This window comes from Oryzias latipes, chromosome 1, assembly GCF_002234675.1.
Source record: "Oryzias latipes chromosome 1, ASM223467v1".
NCBI classification, from domain to species: domain Eukaryota; kingdom Metazoa; phylum Chordata; class Actinopteri; order Beloniformes; family Adrianichthyidae; genus Oryzias; species Oryzias latipes.
The window spans coordinates 24,244,965-24,267,817 of NC_019859.2; the positions used below are offsets into that span (position 1 = coordinate 24,244,965).

The 22,853-nt window shown below is 39.3% G+C and overlaps 1 protein-coding gene across 1 annotated transcript; it reads right to left on the reverse strand.

Annotated features, from left to right (window-relative positions):
* Positions 1–1,042: 1,042 nt before the first annotated feature.
* Positions 1,043–18,343, reverse strand: LOC101171139 (platelet-derived growth factor subunit A-like). Its single transcript, XM_011478243.3, has 6 exons — positions 17,651–18,343; positions 17,283–17,379; positions 7,995–8,102; positions 7,667–7,860; positions 2,176–2,302; positions 1,043–1,833 (listed from the first exon to the last, which is right to left on the reverse strand). Exons 1-6 carry the CDS (start codon positions 17,711–17,713, stop codon positions 1,823–1,825), a joined length of 600 nt encoding a protein of 199 aa, XP_011476545.1. The 5' UTR covers positions 17,714–18,343; the 3' UTR covers positions 1,043–1,822.
* Positions 18,344–22,853: the final 4,510 nt, after the last annotated feature.

Here is a 22,853-nt window from a genome sequence, read left to right on the forward strand (position 1 = left end):
TAAAGAGACCCTTTTACATTGGAATTAATGAGGATAGTCCTGTTTCAGTAACCAGTCCCCCTAGAGGTTTTTGGAGGAGTGACTTGTCTTCAGTTACTTTCATTTTAAAGAAAGTATCAATACGTAAAGTGGAGAATTTCATCTTGTGTGACACTTCTAATGGTGTGGGGGATATTTTCTTAGCACACCTTGGGCGTTTTAGTACCAACTGAGCATTGTTACACCACAGCTTTCATAAGTATGGTTGTTGACCATGTCCAACCCTTTCTGACCACAGTGTACCTATCTTCTGATGACTATTCCAGCAGGGTAACACGCCATGTCAATACAGTACCAATACAGCACTTTTAGGATGAGGTGTAATGGGAAATTGGCATTATGGATATGCAGCCGACAAATCTGCTGCAACTGTGTGATGATGTCATGTCAATATGGACTAAAGTCTCTGAGGAATGTTTCCAGTACCTTGTTGAATCTATGCCACCAAGGAGTAAGGCAGTTCTAAAAGCCAAAAGGAGATCCAACCTGGTACCTAATAAAGTCGCTGGTGAGTGAGTGTTTATCTTCAAAGACATCAATACACTTGTCGTTGTTTTTTGTTTTCCAAGCAACCCACTGTTGATATCGATTTTGTTTGACCCCTCATTTGAAAAAAAAAAAAAAAAAACTATTTTCCAAAATGTGGGTCCCCAAAAAGTTAAAAACTGATTCTTAGCTTTTAAGATTTCATATAATAGCAATTTACTGCTAGTGCTGGGCCCATATAAATATTTAAAAATGTAAATATTAGTATAAAGTGTTTAAACAATTGCGTAAAATAACATTTAATCCTTGTGCTTTCTTAGATGACCCCACCCTTACATTGACGTGTTATTTCTACCATGACAAAGGTGGATAAAGGTGGAAAGATTTCATGTAATCCATGGACACCAGTGAAGATCACAAATCATTGAAGAAAAAGGTTCAGCGCACTGTCTAGTGGGTCTAGATGACCCCACTCCCAATGTTAAAGTGCTTAGGATAGCACAATTGTTAAAAACAGCCTTTATGCTTGCTTAGACAGTCTCATCATTAAGGGGTTAATGTTTGGTTTTCTTCCACATTGTCCAACTTTATTTAGTTTTCAAATAAAGTCAGAGAACAGAAAAGCAACAACATTTAAGATACTTTTGACCTTGACTGGCTTTTAAATCTAAACATTTTAGTTGTTTTTTTAAACTTGGTAATTGTGTTTTTGATGAGACACTTAGCGCAGAATCGCCTTCATACCATACCATCATTGTTTTTATAAATATTTTATTAGTGTCTCTATCTGCCAAGAGGATCCACCTCCATAAAATATGCAAAAAACATACTGTCAGAATGATAGAAAATGAAAAGTTATTAAAAAAATTATACATGCATTTGTTGGAGTGGAGTACAAAAAATTTAAATCCAAAAAACTGTGTAAAGAAAGGATTTCAGTCAGTTTCTAATCCGAGTCACTGAGTGGTTAATCCTCTGGTGAAGGAACAAGATGCCCATAATGAGTTCGTTGACATCAGAAATCAATGTCAGCTTTGTTTTTATTTCGAAAAGGCGTTTTCCTGTCGTCGAGGAATTGTCAGAGTTTTGGATCCATATCAGAGTCTGTGTATCTGATGCTGTAGTTGAGGTCCACATGAGTCATTTATTCCTCATCAACCTTTTGTCGATCTTGTGCCAACATTCGCTCCATAAAACACTTCACTTGTCACAAGTTAGTAAAGAAGTTCTGTCAGTTATTTCTTGAATCCGGTTTTCAACTTGCTCCTCTTGTGCGTTTGACTCAAGTGTCCTTCCCTCACCTGATACCTATTCAACAGAAGACTGAATTAAAATGACAACCACTCAGCAGGTCCAGGAAACACACAAAGAGGTGTTTGATTGCTATGCATTTAAAGACTGCAGAAATCAAATGTGAGTTTGGAAAAGAAGCTGTAAATCTTCGTGTGGGATTTGTTAGGGGAATGCAGCCTGGGAATGTTACCCTGAGGCACCAAAGACAAAGTGGAAGCAACATAAAGAGCTCAGATCTGTTATCAGTTGTGTCGGTCAACCCTTTTTCAAAAAGGAGAGAGAGGGCCTCAGGAGCAAAAGAAGCCGCAGCCTTTAGTGCACATGTTTGCACTTAAACACACACAACTGCATGCTCACCATTGTCTGTGTCTGTGTTGGAGTTGATGAAAAGTTTGTTTATGCACATGCACTCTACGTGATCCTCCAGCTTCACATGCACCTCCCTCAGCTTTGGCCGCCGCCGTATGTACTCCACCTTTGCCACCTGTCACACAAACAGGACAGAGATTTAGGACAGGAAATCCTAGTAAACGCAGCGAGGATAAAATAAAAGGTCACTTGATATGCCATTGCAAAAGTTGTGAACATCTGGATGTCCAGATGATGGCGTAACTAGTGGTACTTATCTGTGAAGAAAAATGCAAACATCTGCCATCTAAGATAGTGTTTTTTCCCCCAAAAATTGATCAAGAAAACAAGGGTGTTCTAGTAGTTTTTTCTAAAGACATGAAGTTTGCTGTTGAACAGGAACTCTACTTCACTATTACACTTTCTGTAAAGCCATGAGGGTAGCTTGATTCTACCCAGCAATTGCTGGGGTTTACACCCGGGACAGTTTGCTGGTCCATCACCAGAACACATTCACACCTGGGGAAACAATGTGGTCATTAATTAACCTCTGAAGCATAAATTTGGACTTGGAGCACCAAGAGAAGATGTACCTACACAGGGAGAACATGCAAACCACACACAGAAAGGACACAGCCAGGACTCAAACCAGATCTTTCACTCTGTGAAGCAACACTACACCACTGGGGAGCTTTACATAAAAGCGTTTAAGCCAAAATTCAAGTTTTTTAATATATCTTTCCAACTGTTTAATCATACTATTACAAAAAAAATTGAAAAAAACCCACAATTGCTAATAGAAAAGATCCACCATTTGCAATCAGTGATAGAGGCTCTAGGTTGACATCATGAAATTGGCAGCACCACAAGGGGCAAAACCCTAGAAATCAAGTTCAAGTTAATAATATTCATTTCAGAAAGTGAAAATGAGTGTAAAACGACAAAATGAGACAAAATTATATAAACAACAAAAAGGGAATGAGAAGAAGAAAAATATTTTGGCTAAGTGTTTTTCTTGTTACCTCTATGCTTTTTTTTATATTACTTTTATTTGTCTCTAAACGTTTTCCATAATATTCCTTCCTACTTGTTCTAATGATCTGCGTTAATTCATTTTTGTATTTTTTTCTGCCTCTTTGGTTTTCTTTTTAAAGTAGTTTTTATAAAAGGTATTCTTTTTTTTTTACATGCATTTTCAAGTCCTTTTGTAATCCCAGGAAATCAAGATCGAGTCGTATTACTTCTGGGTCAGAAAATAGCTAATGAAAATAACCAAGATTTCATTAAAAAAGGTTCTTTAGTTCGCCAAAGGTAACATATTATCATATATCTGGATGTAGTTTACTCTGAATGTCAGGACTTGCAGGTGAGGACACAAGCACAGGACGCATGCAGGAGATCGTAGACGTAAATAGTTGCTCGAAGCTGAACAACCACAAACAAAGTAAGCAAAACGGTCCCGTGATGAGGACAGGGGAGACACAGGTTAAATACTTTTCAGCGTGATTTGCAACAGATGTAAATAATGACAGAACGTAAAGACCGCGAGAACGAGAATGGCACAAAAACCGGAAACACCAAATCAAAGCCCAGTAAACCCGGAAGTGAAAAAACAAAAGCCTAACCAAACCGCCCTGGCCCCAGTACCTGACACTGAAAGGCTTGAGAAATATGGAAGCGATTTTGTAGCATAATTAAAAATAAAAGTCAAAACCAGAAAAGCTTTTTCATTTTCAAAATGAAACTGCATCAAATGACTCAAAATTTAAATGAAAAATCAATCCTTCAAAATGCTTTTTCATTTTCTTCGTCAACACCGCTTATTCTGTCATTTAATTAAAATGATAATGAAAATGGTATTTGACATTTCATTTTCAAAAGTTTCTCTGGTAAATGTGTAGCAAAATTCATTTAGAAATGTCTAATTTGACAATTAAAATGGATTAACAGAAATGCTTTTTAATTTTCAAAATGTAACCGCATCAAATGACTCAAAATTAAAATGAAAAGTCAATACTTTAAAATGCTTTTTCCTTTTCTACTTTAAAACCACTTTTTCTGTGTCATAATTATAACGAAGATGCAAAGGGGGGATTGCATTTGCGTTTTCACATCCACCCTGCGAACATTAATGCAATATTCAATTCGAAAAAGCATTTCCAGCGGGGAGGCGGGGCGATGACGTCAGTGCTTTAAAATTAATTTCTTGGTGCTAACAAATTTATAATTAAGAGATTACAAAAACTATGTAAGGCCATATAGGATAATATTGAGTCCTTTGTACCAATTACCACCAGAAGCAGAGCATGTCACTACAACCCCCGACAATTCTCTATGACTCTAAGGTTCCATCAGCTATTTTTTTAGAGAGGTCTGCAGTAGCAGATTGAAGAAAAGAAATCTAGACAAAGTCTTCAGGAAATCCAGCTGAGTAATGGACTGACTATAGCCGGCTGTTAGCATTTCAAAGAAAACACCATAGCGTACACAAGGTGGAGCAACATTTTGTAGTCTGTAGCGGCTCATGCATCTGGAAAACCACAAGACACTGAGACTGCAACACCTGTGGTGCCAACTTCTCCTAAAATCAAAAGAAAAAAATATGTATAGCAAAACTCTGAGATACATGCTCTCATCTTGGGATTGATGTTTCTGTAGATACAGATAAGACAATGAAGTTATTATCTTCTGCTCTTTCCTCCTCACATGGACATGAATACTCGGCTTCAGTCTTGCAGTTTTCCCTCTGGCTGCATGTTACTGCAGTTGCAGTCCTGACCCTCCGAATGCTCAATCTCAGCTCATGTGAGTTACTTTATTTTTGATTTCCTCTGTAAGCAGACTGAACAGGTCCTTTCATCTCACACTGAGTTTCAGGATAGCAAAGAACAGAAAAACAAATTCACTTCTTTCTTTCCTCTGTTCTTCCTAAATACAACACCACCCTAAGACCTAGCTTCTTTTTTACTGTACTACTGTTATTACTTTCCATTTCTTCGACACCTGGAAATTCCTTTTCTTCTTTTTTGACAAAGGCTGTCCAGAATCCTTTAACCAACTAAATATATTAGTTGTAGATCTTGTTATACAATGTAATTGAATAATAACTTTATAAACGAAAAATAATAACTAACTAATTTGTGCTATCATTTATGTCATTTTCCAGCCAGACTTCCACCGGTTTGTTGATCAAATCAGTAATAGAACACTGTCCCTTTCACTCATACACACACATCCCTTCACACACATACTGGTTTCAATATCCTGTGTGTACCAATTTTGTCATTAGTTCTAGGGACCAACATTTCCTGAGGTACTAGAACACTGAAAAAGATCAGGTAGCCTCAGCAAATAATTGATTATGACTAGCATCACTATCCCTCACACACACAGACACTCACACACACCGGTCTTGGCTTATCTAACATTGGCAACTTATGACCATGAACGTGATTTAGTTTACTGGTTTATATTGTCTCTGTTCCAGCGATGGAGGAAGCAATTCTGTTTCTAAATGTGTCGCTGCAAGGCTCTCAATCAATATCACAGCCACTCATAATATACATAATTGTCCGACTGAGAAGAGTCGATGATTTGTTAACCCTCCTGTTATGTTCGTTTGTGAGGAGCAGAGATTATGTTCCTGGGTCAATTTGACCCGGTGAAGGTTTTATTAATTAAAATATGTCTGAAACCCAAAAAATCCTAACAAGCAGTGTAAATATTTCATTACTAACTTCATTACTAATTATTCTATCAAAACTTAGTGAAATGGTGTTCCTTACCTCTAACAGGAAGTGGTTCAATTATTAGATAATTCACTCGTTTTTCTTAAAAATATACATGTTCAAACTTTTTTCAAATTTTTCACTACTGTATTACTTTTAAAAGACCACCATATAAAATACAATAGTTTTACATAACATTGAAATATAATCTTAAAATTTTGTTTTACATACATGCACTGTGAACCAGAAAAAAACAAAATCACAATACAACAGACAAGCAATTGCAATATGAAGTTGTGTGTGTGTGTCTGTACATATACACAGCACAAGATTGATCAGTCATCGCATTGTGCTTTGTCCAAATTAATTCTGCACATTTTGCACAGGTCATGCTTGTCTTGACCTGGATCCTGTCTCCGGCTCGACTCCACGCCCCCGGCCGTCCCCCCAAGTCCATCTGAATGAAGCTCGTCTGCTAGACTTTAAATATGTAGTTGTAGAATTAGATAAATCAATTCTTCTCTATGAGTTGTGGTTATCGCCTGTCCGTCCTGGGGGAGGATCCCTCCTTCATGTGGGCACCCCTGAGGTTTCTTCGTTTTTTCCGGAATCCGTCTTTTTTAGGAGTTTTCCCTTACCGCGATTTTATGTTTTACTTTTTCAATAACCTATACAAAGCCCATTGAGACAACTGTTGTTGTGAATTTGGGCTATACAAATAAAATAAAATTAAATTGAATTGAACTGAATTGACATGGTCACATGAGTCACTGCCATCCTAGTGGGCCCTGGCACTGTCTTTATTATGTTTTCTGCAGACAGGTTTGTCTGACGCATATTTGGGGATGAAGACCAATGTACTTCATCCTTCTTTGACATGAATGTCTTGCCTGGAGGAACAGGAATAGCAATTCCCTCATCTGGTTCAAAATCAGTATCATTAGAATCAGAATTTAGCTCAAGATAGTCTTCTTCTGATCATGATCAGTAATGACTTCCAGAGCCTCCTGGACTGTCATCTTTCTGCTTCTGCTGCTCATTTTGTAAAGCTCTGCCTGTGTGATGTTGGAAGGAGAATCTTTTATATGTTTTGTCCCTCCCCTGTTGAGTGTCCGCAGAATGTGGGTTGAGTTTTCCTGCGAGAACATAAATGGTTCCTATCAAAAGTCATAACACCTAGGTACCTGTGTGTGTGTGTGTGTGTGTGGGTGTGTGTGTGTGTGTGTATCTATGTGTGTGATTGGGGTGAAATATGTCTCACAGCTGCAAAGAAAGCAAAACTACTTATAATAAGACATCCTTGTACCTCCAGTTTGACTGCCGGGTCAAATTGACCCGAACAGTATCTATGTGATATATACATGCAGGGGGGGGGGGGGGTTGCAAATATGTGAGATGAACCAAATTCATAATATATGTTGAATACACTAATTAAGGCAAGCAGAAGAAGTTTCATGTGGAAAAAATACTTTTAACTATTTTTCCTAGATGTTCAAACTTTAAAACGGGTCAATTTGACCCGCAACATAACAGGAGGCTTAAATGGCTGTGTGCCCTTTTAGAGTCAAGTTTCTGCAGTTGTTGTTTTAAAATGATAAAGAACTGAAACTTTTGTCAAACAGTCTGCAAAATTATTAGCAATACTCATTCATGTAAATTTACTGAAAGTAATCATAAATAACGGGTCTGACAAATTTACAAACTCATTCAGATAAGACTGAAGCGGGGATCATGAGATACATTTTAGTAACAGATGCAGGGCTCTGCTATACCTTCACTGTACGGTAGTGTTTGCGCGCCACCTGGCATCTCATGTTGCTTGTGTTGCAGCAGCCAGTGCAGCGCTTCACCTCCACACAGGGAGGCCAAATGATGAAGTTGGCTGAAGTGGGATCCACTTGGCTTCTGGGAATCTCATAAATGGTTGTGCGCACTTTGCAAACTGCAGGTAAGGCCTCTTCTACCACTGCAGATGAACAGACAGATAAATCATCAAAACTGGATTATGGAGAGGAAACTGTAACACATATTTCAATATTTTATATGATTTTATTGAGATAATGAGATAGTCCACACAAAAAGTAAGTTTGTGTTGATTACCGGTGCTTCTTCTTTGTCTTGTGTGTGAGTGATTTTTTTTCTGATCAGGAAAACTGTGAGAGAAGTCCTTGTGGAAGCTCTGTTTGGTCTCCTCGATCACCTCGTTCTCTGTAGAGAGTCATAACAAAAAGCTAAAAGCGTTAGCACCACAGGTGCTTATGTGTCTCAAACACTCATACTCTGAGGAGTCCACGATCTTCAAGTAACAATGTAGTTTCAGCTGCAATTTTCTTGAGTGAAAGTTGTGAATTTTGCCTCTCATTACAAATTTTATTTGTCAAAATAATTCATAGAGATAAAAATTACAGCAATGATATCTTTGTTGGTCAGAATATATTACACATCATGAATTTGAGTTTAAAAGAAAACAGAAATGTGAAAAAACCTGAAATGTTATCATCAGTTAAATGAACAAAACTACTTACCAACTGCATCCTGATCACAAAAAAAAAAATCTGATTACTTTGACTCAGCTATGGTGGTTACATTTGTCAGAAGAATCCAGGCTTTTCTCCAAATGAGAAAAGAAAACTTAAGCTTAAAACTAAACTGATGTCACGCGAAGTTATGGTGTCAAGAGGTTGTTCTGAAGTCATGCCTTAGTCACATGCACCCGTAAATGCACTGTACAGGTACAGGTGCTGCAGGTTTTTGGATTGTCCAGGCCCATGGAGGGTCATGGACAGGTGTGTCTGAATCCTAGGAGCACAGGTGAGTCTTACTGCCTTGTGGCTTGTGCAGCCACCTTGAGGGACGTCATACAAATGGCGTGTAACTTTGTTGAGGATGTGGTAAGTCTATTGTGAAGTATTTGCAAGGACTTTGAAACTTACATGGACCTATGACGTATGGGTGATGCTGTACGCTTTACGCAGCACTCTAGTATTAGTGAGGTGTGCTGGCCCCTAACTGAGTGCGCTGGGTGTGCAGGTGATACGCAAATGTCTGTTGGATGCCTATAGGAAACTACATTTTGATTGTCTAATTTCCTCATTTCTAACAGTCAGGCTGCACCCACGGGGCATGCACTTATCACTTGAAGAACATTAACAGGCTCCCTGCACAGTGTGCAGGGTTGGGAGGGGGGGGTTAAAAAAATAAAAAATCCATACAACATGCTTGTGTTTCACCTACTTAACTCTTACTGACCCTTATGTTGTGTAAGTGTCACCCGCTGCTTGCCCATAGTAAAAATGTGCCTGAGCATTTTCACTCTACGGGCCAACCGAGCACTCTACAATCTTTGTGTGGGCCACTTGCCGGCCTTGTACAGGTTTGCCCATTTTTTTGCCCACAGACAGCCAGTATCAACACATAAGGGCAGTTGTAACTAAGGAATGGGATAGTGGTCGTCAGCTAAAAAAAATGAGTGCTTTGTTAAGTCAGTGTTCTGAAGTTGTTAAGGCAAAACATTTGTGAACTTCTTTTGCCAAGCCTCGACAGGGAATTAATGTGAATGTTTTGTTGCTTTGTCATCTAATATTACTTATCTGAACAGATGGATGATGACCTAAATTCTTTTTTTAGTTAAAAGAGGAGCAGAGAACTGATCGTAAACCAGAGCACTGGAGTTCGGATGAGCTTTTACACGTGTCCTAACAAACTTAACAATCCAAAACAATAAACTTTTGTTTGGAATATCCTAGTGTAAAAGCATTCTATAATAAACTCTGAACCTTATCATCTCACATACAATCTCAACACAGTGGACACTGCACCCCCAAATGACCTTTGTGACCCCAAATAGTTTTTTGTCAATTCAATTAGTTATGGTTTGTCACTGGTGGTTCAGCCTAGAAAGTGATCTTTCTTAAGTTTTCCTTCATGATCATGTGTATCATGTAAGAATGTATTTTAAATCAGCTGTATTTTTGTTTGTTTTTTAATGTATGAATACATATGATCCCAGCAGATCCATAAAATATATTTGAGTTGTGCATAAAGCATTTGTGATCCTAAATTAGAAAAAATCAAGTCCATGAGGTATTATGAGATAAATTTAAACAATTCATATTTTGATGTGTAAAAAATGAAAGTGGGGACATTTCAGGAGGAGTCTGTAATCCTGTATTTTGATATATAATGGTGCTGAGCTTGTCCTGCATGCCTGTACATAAAATGTGCTGATAAAACATCAAAGTGCACCTCTGATATCTCCCTCTTTCCATCTGTTCATCTATCTCTCACGTCCTGTCACGTAGGAATTTGAGCATGAATTATACATAACAACACAGCAGCCTTCCTGCGGACCCTTCTCTCAAACAAATAATAGGCAGCATGACAACAGTATAATGAAGAGAGTCACTTGACCCCCACCGAGCCAGGGAGCTTGTCACACTCCTCATTTGCATTTCAATGATGCCAGGATTAATGATGGCACCGCTCTGCTCAGCAGACTTGAAAAAAATAAAAAAAAAGAATCAGCTGTGCCTCACAGGCTGGAGGATTTTCAGAGCTGCATTAAGAGAATGGCTGAAATTTGAAGGGCTCCAGATGCAGGCACCCGGTTTGTGTCTGTCAAATTTCCTCAATCCTTCTTCACTAACTTAGCTTCAGTGCTGATTTGGTGATGAAGATTGGCTGTAGAATACATTGGCCACAGAAATCGGTTAATTAATTTGGAAAAAATGAATGACTAAAAAAACAAACATTGTACGCCTGATCAATAATTTTAAACAGAGTTCACTGTGCGGGTTTGAAGCTAAGGTCACACCGCCACCGGCAAAGCACGTTCAAACGACCACTTATAATGAAAAGTCTATGTAAACCCAAGTAAACACATATTTTGAGCTGCCGAAATCAAAACTCTTGCATTCACACATAGCTATGGATATTTTTTTTAATTACAAAATGCACGTCCATTAACTCGTCTTCTAAGTTAAACCAGGTTGAACTTTGACCAATCAGGGATATGTACTTAGTAGTAATGTATGAAAGATGTCCCCCTTTAAGTAATGGAAGTACCAACAGCTTGAAAATTGATCATGGAGGAGGAATAATTATTGCAGTTTGTGCCCGGTAAGAATTATGACACCAATCTTCCACATATTTTCTATATGCTATAGACAGAGAGACAGACATACAGACAGAGCTGTGAAAGAAAAAGAAAAAGCCGGAGCTAGATTCGTGAGATTTGCAATATTTCAACATTTGGCACCAAGCCTCTTCCAACTGTTGGTGGCAGACATGCACTAGTAAATAGTAGAAAAAGAAGAGGAGGCCCCTCCCTGCTTGTCTAATGTGAGCACCATTTGCTAAATGCATGTCACATGCCCAGTGTGAACGTAGCTTTTGAAGAACTTGAGCAACATATGACGAGGCCTATCTATAGAGCAGAGGTGGCCAAACTTTCGTGGGCTACTACCGCGTGAGGGTCCTGTACAGCTGTTCTTAGCTCTGCACCTTGCAGGTGCAAGTTTTTATAGGGATCTGCTGTAGCCCCTCCTTCCAGTTTGGGGGTTACTGCCCTGAGTGCTCCAATTACCAAAGGTACCACTGTCACCATCACCTTCTAAGGTTTTTTCCAGCTCTTTTTCCAGTTTGTGGTATTTCTCCAGTTTCTCATGCTCCTTCTTCTTGAAGTTACCACTGCTTGGTACTGTCACATCCACCACACCAGCTTTCCTCTGTTCTTTATCCACCACTACTGTCTGGTTGGTTCCCCATCCTGTCAACTGTATCTGAAAGTCCCACGGGATCCTTGCTCTCTCATTCTCTACCAGTTACGGAGTTGACTTTGGGGTTTCCACTCCATATTCTGCACACATGTTCCGGTTCACATTATATATATGCTGCTGCCAGACTGTAAACTATATATATACTGTATATTTCGAGCAATCAAATTAGCAAATAAAGTAGCGTTTAAGAAAACAAGACATCTGCAATCATCCTGGGAAAAAAAAGAATCTGAAACACAAAAGGGCAGGCCGTTTAAATCAAATGTATTTTCTTAATGCTATAGACAGACAGACATACAGACAGACAGACAATTTTTTTATTTGATTGTCTGTCTTAGACATTAAATTGTTTTATATCTTTAAAAAATCATGATCTTTGGCCAATTTTGGCTCAGCTGGACTTTGTAATAATGCGTTGACATAATCACTGTTTTTGTGCTTTTTTTAAGCCAACCACAGCTTTGACTTAAGATACCACTTAAGGTACCAGTCTGACCTTCCGTTTCCTGGTCCTCCAGGAGGCCCTAAGCTGCCTTTCATCTCATTGTTCCTAGTTCTAGACTCAGAGACAAAAGTAAGGGGTCTTCCCAAAAGGTCTTACCAGTTCGTTTTGTTTATATATATTCCTTTTTACATACAGTACATGGTAATTTTTTTTATGGCCCCATTTTCCCTTCTGAGAGAAAGGGGCATGACTTTGGACACCTGTTTTCAACTCTGCAGAGCAGCTGAATGATCCTGGAACTGCAAAGCCCCAGCAGATCCATCAGGGGAGGCAATTCACACCGAAGACGGAGCTACACACCATCAGCAGAGAGACAAAGACAACGGAGTGGTATGCAGGTATTGTGGCAGAACTCACAAGAGGTGCAAACCAAAATGTCTAGCATTTGGGAAGAAATTAAAAAGTGTAATAAGAACAGCCACTTTGAGGCTAAGTGCAAAGCCTGCACTGACACACAAGAAAACTGTGTACCATGTAACAGAATGTGAAACTGAGCTAGAGGATATTTTTGTGTTGATATGAGGTATAAAGGGAAAATGTGAATCCTATAAGCTCAAACAAAGCAAAAGACACGGAACTGTTGCAGGCATACTCTGAGACAAGGAGATGGTCAGATTTAAAATAGATTGCAGAGCCACATGTAGCATCTTACTACTGTAGTTAAACTGCTAAACAAAGATGTAAAACTTGATGAAACAAACTCTTTGTCAGTGATGTACAATGGTAGCAAAGTGAAGCCACTGGGCAAGTGTAAAGTGACGTTGAGAAACCCTAGAAACCAAAAACTGTACCAGTTAGAGTTCTGGGGGGTAGACAAAGATTGCACTGTACCACCTATTGGTAAAAGAGCCAGCTATGAAGCTGAGAATAGGACGATGGACATTCAAGCATATTAAAACAGATTTTGCAGATGTGTTCACAGGAAACATGGAAGTGAACAAGTGTGTGAAGCCAGTGCACATATAAAGCGATGAGCCCCTGTCGCCATGATGAAATCGCTACGGGAGGAGCTACAGGATTTGGAGCACATAGGTATTATCACCCTAGCTGACTGTAGCACTGATTGAATCAGTAGAATGGTGGTTGTGCAAAAACAGAGCAGTAAACCCAGAGTTTGCATTGATCCAAAGCCTTTAAACAATGCCCTTAAACGGAGTCACTTTCCATTGGCAACTATTGCGGATGTACTTCCAGACATGTCTAAGGTCAAAGTCTTCACATTCTGTGACTTTAGAAATGGATTTTGGCATGTCATGCTGGCAGGGGAGTCGAGTTACCTGATTACCTTTGCTACTCCATTTGGGCGCTATAGGTGGCCCATGGGTCCAGCACCTGAGGCTTTCCAGAGGAAACTGACCCTAGCTCTAGATAGACTACCAGGCCTGTACATTATTGCTGATGATATGTTCATTACAGATCAAGGTGAAAACCAAGCAGCAGCCATCCAAGACCATGACGCAAAATTGAGACAATTTCTGGAATGACATATTGAGCAGAACATTTCTTCCAGAATGTGCACACCATTGTGGCATTGGGTTTAAAGGAGACCGTGGGGTCATTCCTTCTTCACTCCAGAAAGACATCACCAGGCTGCTACACTCATCTCATCTTGTGTTTAGAAGGATGCCAGAGGAAGGCCAGGAAATGGGTGCTCTGGATTGGCATGAGCGACCACATAAAGACACATTTAGCTCATTGTGATATCTGCAGGTCAGTGGATGACAAACAACAGAAGGAAACAATGCGCCCACAGGAGATACCAAACAGACCTTGGGCCAAAGTGGGAGTTGACTTATTTCAGTTAGACAGCGAAGATTACCATTTAACAGTTGACTATTACTCCAACTATTGGGAAATAGACCAAATCTAGCACAGACCCTAAATCTAGCACAGTGATAAAAAAAAAAAAAAAAAAAAAAAAAAAAATTATACTAAAGGCACATTTTGCTAGCAATGGCATTCCCAACACAGTAGTCTCAGACAATGGACTTTAGTATTCTTCCAAAGAGTTCTAGAGATTCAGCCAATGGTGGAAATTTGAACACAAACATCATCCCCAGGTTTCCCACAGAGTAACGGCAAAGTGAAGTCTGTTGTTAAGACGGCTAAGAGACTGTTGCACAAAGCCAAAGGACAAGATCCTTATCTTGCACCTTTATATCATCGCAATGCATCAGGCTGCTGAGTTGCCACGCAAGGACATTGCTTTCAGTCAAACCCAATTTTCTCAGGCCCAAAGTGCTTCAAGCCGAGGAGGCACTGCTTAACAATCAACGTCGTCAGTGTGCTTACTACAACCGATCAGCCAAGGACCTCAGTCCTTTAAAATACCTGTCAACTCCAAGTCCTGTGAGGTTGAAATAAAGTTGGGTGCAGTGCTTAGGAGAAACGAGTGGCACCTCAGGAGTTCTCACAATGTACCACCGACAGTATCCACAGTCATAATGACTGTTGAACCACAGGGTGCCAAAGCAAAGTCAGTACAAGCTCAACAACCCCTGAGAAGCCAATGACAAGAAGTGGTAGGGTCATTCACAAGCCACTGCGCTACAAAGACTTTGTCCCCTGAACAGAAAAATGGGAGGAGGAGTAAAATAAAAATAAAAGTTCTGAAATGTTAAAACACTTGTTTTTGTAACTTTTGAATTGCGCCACGGTAAACTGGTTTAGTTGTTTCAGATATTATATGTTGTGATTATTTTTTATTTACATTGACATATATGTGAGTTTCAGTAAAGCACTACACAAAAGAGAATAAGCTTTCCAAAAAAGAGAAAAGATGTAACAATATGGTATGTTGTTTGTTTGGAGTAAACGGATCTGCCGCTAGAGGGCGATAATGCTTTGTCATTACTTGTAAAGACCAGCGTGTGAGACTTGTGAGTGACAACTCCATGCCAGAGGTTTAAATAAAGATCGACCCAGTTGGGTCAGACAGTGGCGGTTTTTGATAAGGGCGATGTGGGCGGTCGCCCAGGGCGGCACTTCATAGGGGGCGGCATTTGCCGTGCCCGATGCTGTACTACTGTATTCAAAGAGGCTACTATATTCATAGAGGAAGATTTGCGCTTTTAATTTGAAATTGCTTCAGCTGCCGACACATAACACTTTTAGTTTGACACATCAGACTCTTAAGAATGTCTTCATCCTATTTCCTCTTCACACTTATGGTGCAAAAAAAAAAAAAAAAGATGAAATAACTCAGAGTGAAACAACATAAAACAGGCACATGAAAAGGAATTAGGCAGAACAAACACCCGTGCTCAACCCCATTTTCAACAAAAGCAGGCAATGGGGATTATTTCCCATAATTCTTTGCTCCGACACAGCAGACCCGACGCACACGTGACCACCGCCCTCTGCTGCAAGATGCTTGCGGCCACACCTCTTTGCGGTAGTCTTTGGAACATAAGTCAAAAAACTCGAGAGGGGAACGCAACTCGCCCGTGGCTGGCTGAATCACACTAACAGGTGATTGGGAGAATTTTCTATTTGACAATCAACTCTGGGCCGCAGCTGTGCCTCCCGTCATAGAGACGGAGCCGCGTGTGTCAGAGGGAAGGGGAGGGGGAGGGATTGTTACGGGGGGGAGAAGGGAGGAAGCACCCAGGCGCAGAGAGCGAGAGGAGGCAGGAGGTTGCAGGGGAACGGGGGCTTTACAAAACTAAGGACACAAAACCAAAACCACTGCAGACGGCAGGCTAGAAACACTAAACACTCGAAACGGGGAGAGCAGACTAACATACTAACTAACATACTATGGACCAGCCCAGGAGGAAGGGAATGACAAGACTTAAATACATACAGACAACCGAGACACAGGTGAACACAATCAGGAAGGATGGGGAACCAAAGTAAAACTCACAACAAAAACGAAACAGGAAACCCTACAAAATAAAACAAGAAGTTAAACTCAAAACATGCCAGAACAAAAAGGAAACAAACCACAAGGGCAAAGAAACAGAAACTGTAACAGGGGTGCTGGGTGCAGACCATTTTTTATGGATTGAGTTTTTTTGGAGGATTTCTACTGTTGGTGTTGCACAAATTTAGGGAAATGCCAAATATTTTTGGAGTAATCCCACTGATGAATTCTATGATTTAGTCTTTTATGTTTTACAAGACATAAACATATTAATCACAATAATTTTTTTTTAGATCTAATCCCTCTGATATGTTTCACAAAGACTCACTCAGGACGTCACACATTAAGAAATTATTGCTAAAAATGAAGCAGGTGTCTAGCTTTAAAAAAAAATGCTCTAAAGAATGATAAAAGAGCAAAAAAAAAAAAAAAAAAAATGGAAATATTTGAATTGTAATTTCTTATTAATATTTCCAGGCTTTCTTTGTTTTATTCTGCAGCATGTTCATATTTGTATAATTTTAACAGAATATATTTCTATGGAGAGCAAAATATAACAAGTTATTTAGGGTTTAAGTGTTCCTGTTTTTATGCATATTTATGTTAAAAAAGTTCAGTTTAAAAGGTTTAAAAGTTTAGCTTTAGTGTGTTCAGTAAATGTTTATCTTCTTCGGCCCAAAACCTTAAGCGTGTGTGACTGAGTTTGACCCCCCTGTAATACGAGTCTAGAAAGTGCATGCATTTTTTTATGTAAAATTGCTAAAAAGAAGATAGGGAACACAACAGGATGTTGTCAAATTTTGTATGGGGGCGGGGGGGGGGGGGGGGGGCGCCTGTGGGGTTACTCGCCCAGGGAGTAAGTTAGTGTAGAACCGCCACTGGGGTCAGAGCTACAAAGCTGGATCTTTTCTGTGTGAATAATTTAATTAAATAAATTACTGTTTATTTTCCTAAACTTCAACATCTCCTTCTCTTTCTTTGGACTTTGACAGTTAAAAGTGCAATCTATTGACAAGATAATGAATGCGAATCTGGTATTTATTAGCATCGTATGAATATGCGTTCATGTTAAATCCTTCTTGGAAATGTCACTTTATGTAAAAACGAATTGGCAAATCCTTACAGTCATTTAGCAACCCACAAGCTACTGCAGAAAATAAATCTTGGAGCCGCCCCTGCTTGTCTTCGTAAAACCTTTGGGATCACAGAACCAGTGGGGATGCGACAGTGCAGTGCTTTACCTACGGAGTTTATCTCTATCAACCGCTGGAGGTCGCTGATGCTTCGGATCTCGCTGCGGGACAGTCGCTCCAGCAGCTCCTCAGGGAGGGGGTACTTCTGTGTGAGAAAAGCTGCATGGTTCAATATGAAAAAAGTTGCGCTCACTGGTGCGAAAATGGTATGAATATCAATTATGCAATCATAGTTCGTGATTTAAAAGCTTCTCAATAAACTCCGAATGAACGTGAGCATAATTACGCAGACTAGACTTAAGATATTTGCCATGGGCTACAGATCCCTGCTCTAAAATAACTAACTTTAGCGTAAACGTGAATCTGTCAGTAAGTTGTAGAGATGATCAGTCATTAATTTTCGTGGCTCATCTCACCTCGGCAGCGGTTCGTAACAGGCATAGACAGCCGGCGAGGAGGTGATAGACCACGGGTCTCATCTCCTCTCAGATCCGCTGCAGAGGCAGCAGGACAGGGCAAAAGTCCACGCAAGGAGCCTGGATCTCGCTCCTTGTTCCCGAGGGCATTGAAGCATACCTCGAGGTGATGGTCAAAATCCAGAACTTCAGTTAATGAGTCTTGGGAAGCTTCAGAAAAATCCCTTTGAAGCAAAAGTAAAAATGACGTGGGATCGTCTTTTGCGCACAAAGTCACTCCATTAAAAAAAAAGAAAACAAAGATGGAACAATATATCCAGTAAATAGGGATTTAGGAAAAAATAAACAAGTCTCGGTTGTCCAGTGTTATTAGTTATCTAAACCACAAAAAAGTAAGCTGAAGAGGATGTCCAGCCTTTCTTTTTGTTTGCATCAGAAGAGCAGGTATTGAGAAAGTCTCTGAGAAACTTGACTGTGTTGTCCATATGCGCAAAAAAATTACAAAAATCAAAACGCGAATATCTGTTTTCCCTCGCCTCCTGAAGCTGTTGATGAGGTATTATGTCTTCCTTTAATTTCAGTTCCAAAAATGTTGCAGTTAAGCGAATGCAAAGAGAGTAGGGGGAAAACGAATCTGCAGAGCAGAGAAATCGTCACCTCCCTGTGGTCTCCGGAGTGAATTAAGTTAGGACGCCTCCAGTCACAGGATATAGCCGCGCGCGTCCTCGCTGCGCTCAACTTCAGGCGCTCTTTGCGTAAACCTGGTCATTGCAGCAATATTGACCCGAGTTTTACTTCCACGATAAAAACAAAATAAAACACTGTTTTAGAATCACAAACACTCCTTTGATCACAGGTTTGAATTAAGGAATTAATAGCAACGTTATGTATTCTCAGATTTTTGCATTTAATCCTCTTCATCTTAATCTACAGGGAATTTGGATCATGATCATTCACTTGGATCAGATACGTAATCCACTGAGGTAATGAAAACGGATTTGTTTTACTTCTCTGTGAATAAATCAGCAGTGGAATCTGAAAATCCAGCCTCCACGCGTTCAGACCTGCACGTACACATTTGTGCTACTTTTGACTGCCTCTTCATCCTATGCAGAAACACAACGGTTTAGTCTAAGAAACTGCATTTAAAATCCATAGTTCAAAATACACCTAACTGGGTAGGGACAAACTTTTTTTTCTGGGTTATTTTAACTCAGGAAAAAAAAACAATTATTGGGTTTAAATGAAACCCCTATAACCCGATGATTGATCTAAATAGTGACCAATAACCCCACAGGAATAATCTCAGTGTTGGGTTGAAGATATAACTGTGTTTTAGGAGAGAAGACAGTGGTAATAGAAAAGAAATATAAGTGAAGAACCTTATATGATGGAAGGCAAAGGAAGCCAATATTTTTCTGACAGGTGAATTTCATCAAAACAACCCCTCAAACCTAAATGGATGTGACCAGTTAGTTCCAACAGACACTCAAATCAAGAAAAATGCACTTATTCAAACACAAACAGAACTGGAAAATCGTAGGGGAATTGGATCAGAACCAACTTGGCCCATCCTCTGACACTGTCTCTTCCTCTTGGCAGTTACTTCTTGTTGAACTCTCTATGTATTCAAGTAGTTCTTTAAACCAATTTTTTCATCCCCACCAGTGTTTTGAGTTTGTGTACCATTAGATTAAGTGTGACAGAAGGAGAGGAGAAAGATCTTCTTTAAAAACGTTTTTTTGCATTTTCTAATGTTTTATAGTTAACTAAATAGTTTAACATCCACATGGTATAAGTTAAAAAACAAATCAGAGATGTATTGAAGCATGTAGTTTTTTTAATAGATCATTTAGTCTTTAAGATTATTTAATCTGAAAAAATGGGATTTTGGTGTTTTCTTGAGACATTTTTCTCATGACATTTATAAAGAAATGTAAGCCTAAAATTGCCTTTCTGCATATAAATTGTTGTGAATTAAGATCTGATTAAGAAAATGCTGTCTGGAAAAGACTTGAGTTGTGACAAATTATATATTGGGCATGCCACAAGCTTCTTGCTCTGCTCCTGTCAAGAGTTGGCGGTGTAGGACTCAAAAATGCAGGAGACCAGGCTTATTGTGGAAAACTTGGATATTTAATAAATAAACAGGACAAAACCCATTGAGCGACTAAAAGGTGACACAACAGAGCAGATGATCGGAAAACCAGACACTTCAATAGGCTGAGGGCAATTAAATGAAATGACTGTGTGGACAGTACCTGGAAACAGTGTGACTGACAGGGCAACTCAGAACATGACCAAAGACAACATAAAAACAACAACATCATTAAAACAAAGAACCCCTACAACTCCATTCTGATGCAACCACTTGTAGATGACTAGATCCATGTAAGTCTTTGTTTTCCTTGTCTGAGCTGGAATCTGGCTAAAAATGTATAGCTGGATGGCTCCGATATTGCCCGGTAATGTTAGGTTGGGGTTGTGATGGGGCTGTAGTGGGAGAGAGTGTAAACAAAGGGATGATTGAGGGGATATCAGCGCACGGTTAATTCCATACCAACAGTCCCACCCACAACCCAGAGATTAATTTTTGCATTTTATGAATGTTTAGAAAACTGGACAAATCAAAGTAATCCCAAAAGCTGTACATGTTGTGTTTTTACTATGGCAGATACAGTTCACATAGTTTATCTAAAAAACATGTACCATTTTTTGAATTTTTTAAAATGTCACACAAATGTAATTTCGTTATTTTAAAAATCGAGGGACATTTGTACAACTCTTTTCTATTTCTGCTCCTTCTTAAGGCTGCAAAATACCAATACATGGGGCTTTGAGAATGGGGTCAGACTAATATTTCATAAGATGAAATCAGGCTAACCTTTGCTTTCTTGCTGGAGGCATGGTGTAAAGAAAACACAGTAAGCAGGATGACAGATATATTTGAACTGGAAATAGGAGTGTTTCAGAAACAAATGAAATCAATGTTAATCCATATGAGAATAGAACAGGTAGGGCATATGGGGGCTATCCCTTCAATTATTCAACACTGCACCCCCCACCTTTTTTAAACTCTTTATTTCCTTTCCAGTTCTGCGTCAGTCAAAGTGACTGTAATTAATAAAACCATTTAAAAAAATGTCATAAGGGATTTCACTGACATACTCAAACTGAGACCATTTTTGAAAATCTGCCAAAACCAGGTGCACTTAAGCATGAATGTTTGGTCAGCAGCCAACAAGGGACTTACCCTAGATTATTGTCTAAAGCATGTTGGCATTTACCTATAATACCACCCAGTGCTACACGCCAGTTTGTCAGAGAACACAAAACTTTGGGGGAGAATGTTTTATTTAGGTCTGTCTAGGAGAGCGGTCTTTGTGCAGGAAGTGCTGGAGTTCCCATCGCTCTGAATCACGTTTACTGAGTAAACTGAGGAGATGTCTGGAAGCGCATGACGCTGCATGCGTGTGCAGATAGCGTGCTCAGCCCTGCATCTCACATAAAAGTATTAGTGGTTAATGATGTGACAGAAAAGCATCTCATTCATTTAATCCTTTCATTGATGGGCTGATGAGCTAGTTGAAAAGGCAGCTTTCACTGAAAGCTTTGGATGTCTGAAATATGAATCAAACCCAAACTCTAACATACTGCCTGCAGAACTGTGTGAAATTTAAAAACAAGTTTTTTGTTGTGTTGAAAATAAAAACACGTCAAGCACTGTCTGTACAGACTGGCTGCCGTCTCTGTATCCCCCGAGAACAGAGGTCTGTGACATGTGTGGCTCCAGAGTCACATGTGGGTCTTTTACTCATCCATTATGGTTCTCTGGTGAAAGTAAAATCAAATGTTTTAATTTCAAAAAGTAACCTAAAGTAAAAAAAAGTCAGTAAGGAGCACAATAAGAAGTAAAAAGGTAAAGTAAACTAACTTAAACTTTATTCAACTTATTCACGACCGTAAAACACAAGTCAAACTAAAATATTTTGACCATTGTTTGTGCATGTACCACAGAAAATCAATTGGAGGTCAAGTAACATCAAGTAAAGGATAACCGGTGGTGTCCGTTATCAGAAATTAATGATCGACGCGGAAGCCTGAAGCTTGTTATTTTTTTGGTTTAAATCATTTATTCACAAAAAGTAAACTATTAGATACGTGGTCATGGTAACAGCTGAGCCGGCATCGACCTGGACTGCAGCGACAAAGAAAAGTGATACATATGCTGATCGCCACGATAGGTTGAACAAAACATTAGTACAGAGAGAAAGTTCACCTCTTGTTTTTGTCCAGATGATGAAACAGAAGTTTGTTTAAAGAAGCCAGCGCAGTGATAAACATTTGGGCGTTACCAGTATACGTTTTACCAAATCATAAGGCAGAGTTTCTATTTTTCAACAAATCAAAGGATTTTAAGTGTGACGCATGGTTTGAAAATCTGTTTCCTGCATCAGTGGATCAGTTATCAGCAGATGTCCATCAAGATCCTCTAGTGTCATCAGTATAATTTGCACATCACAAGGCTCAAGCAGAACGGGTGGCTTTGCTTGCACGAGCAGCATCACTGAAACAGAGACAGGCACTGGACATCGAAGACTGCAAATTGAAGACAATAAGAGAACAACTTGAAATCGAGAAAGCCATTACTGAATCCACAGCCAAAATAAAGGTGCTTCAAGAGTGTGAACATGTAGCTCGGAAATATCCTGCAATAAGTCTGTAAAATAAATCTGATAGACAATCAAATCAAACTTTATTTATATAGCCTTTTTCCTATAAAAGCATAGCACGAAGGGATTTACATTAAAATAAATAAATAGAAATAAGCACGAAAATTAAAATAGAGCCCCCTCCCTTGACCTATACACAACCCCCCACCACCCTTTTCGCACCTCCCACCCCCAAAATGATGGGGATAGAATCAGTTGCCAAGCATTCAAAATGTTGCTGTAAGTAACCAGAACACAACTCAGTTAAACAAAAATGTTTTTCAAAGAAATGATTCCAACACCATAAAGCAGTCAAACTTTCATAATACAGAAGTGAGTTTGTGGGAAGTTATGCTAAAAACAAAACGACATTACTAAGATGCTAGTTAAGCAACAGAAACAGTCACAATTGCCTCAGAGAGATGTCCCTGTGTTCAGTGCACACCCACTTGAGTTTCAACCCCTTTATAAGAGCATTTGATCACACTATT

What these genes read in the sequence shown, in the direction of transcription:
- LOC101171139 (XM_011478243.3), bottom strand. Translation starts at nt 17,713, where the DNA reads ATGAGACCCGTGGTCTATCACCTCCTCGCCGGCTGTCTATGCCTGTTA. An exon ending in GATAGAGATAAACTCCGTAG is followed by an intron (nt 8,103 to 17,282) that starts GTAAAGCACTGC and finishes GACTCTCTACAG; the next exon opens with AGAACGAGGTGATCGAGGAG. An exon ending in AACACTACCGTACAGTGAAG is followed by an intron (nt 2,303 to 7,666) that starts GTATAGCAGAGC and finishes TTTGTGTGACAG; the next exon opens with GTGGCAAAGGTGGAGTACAT.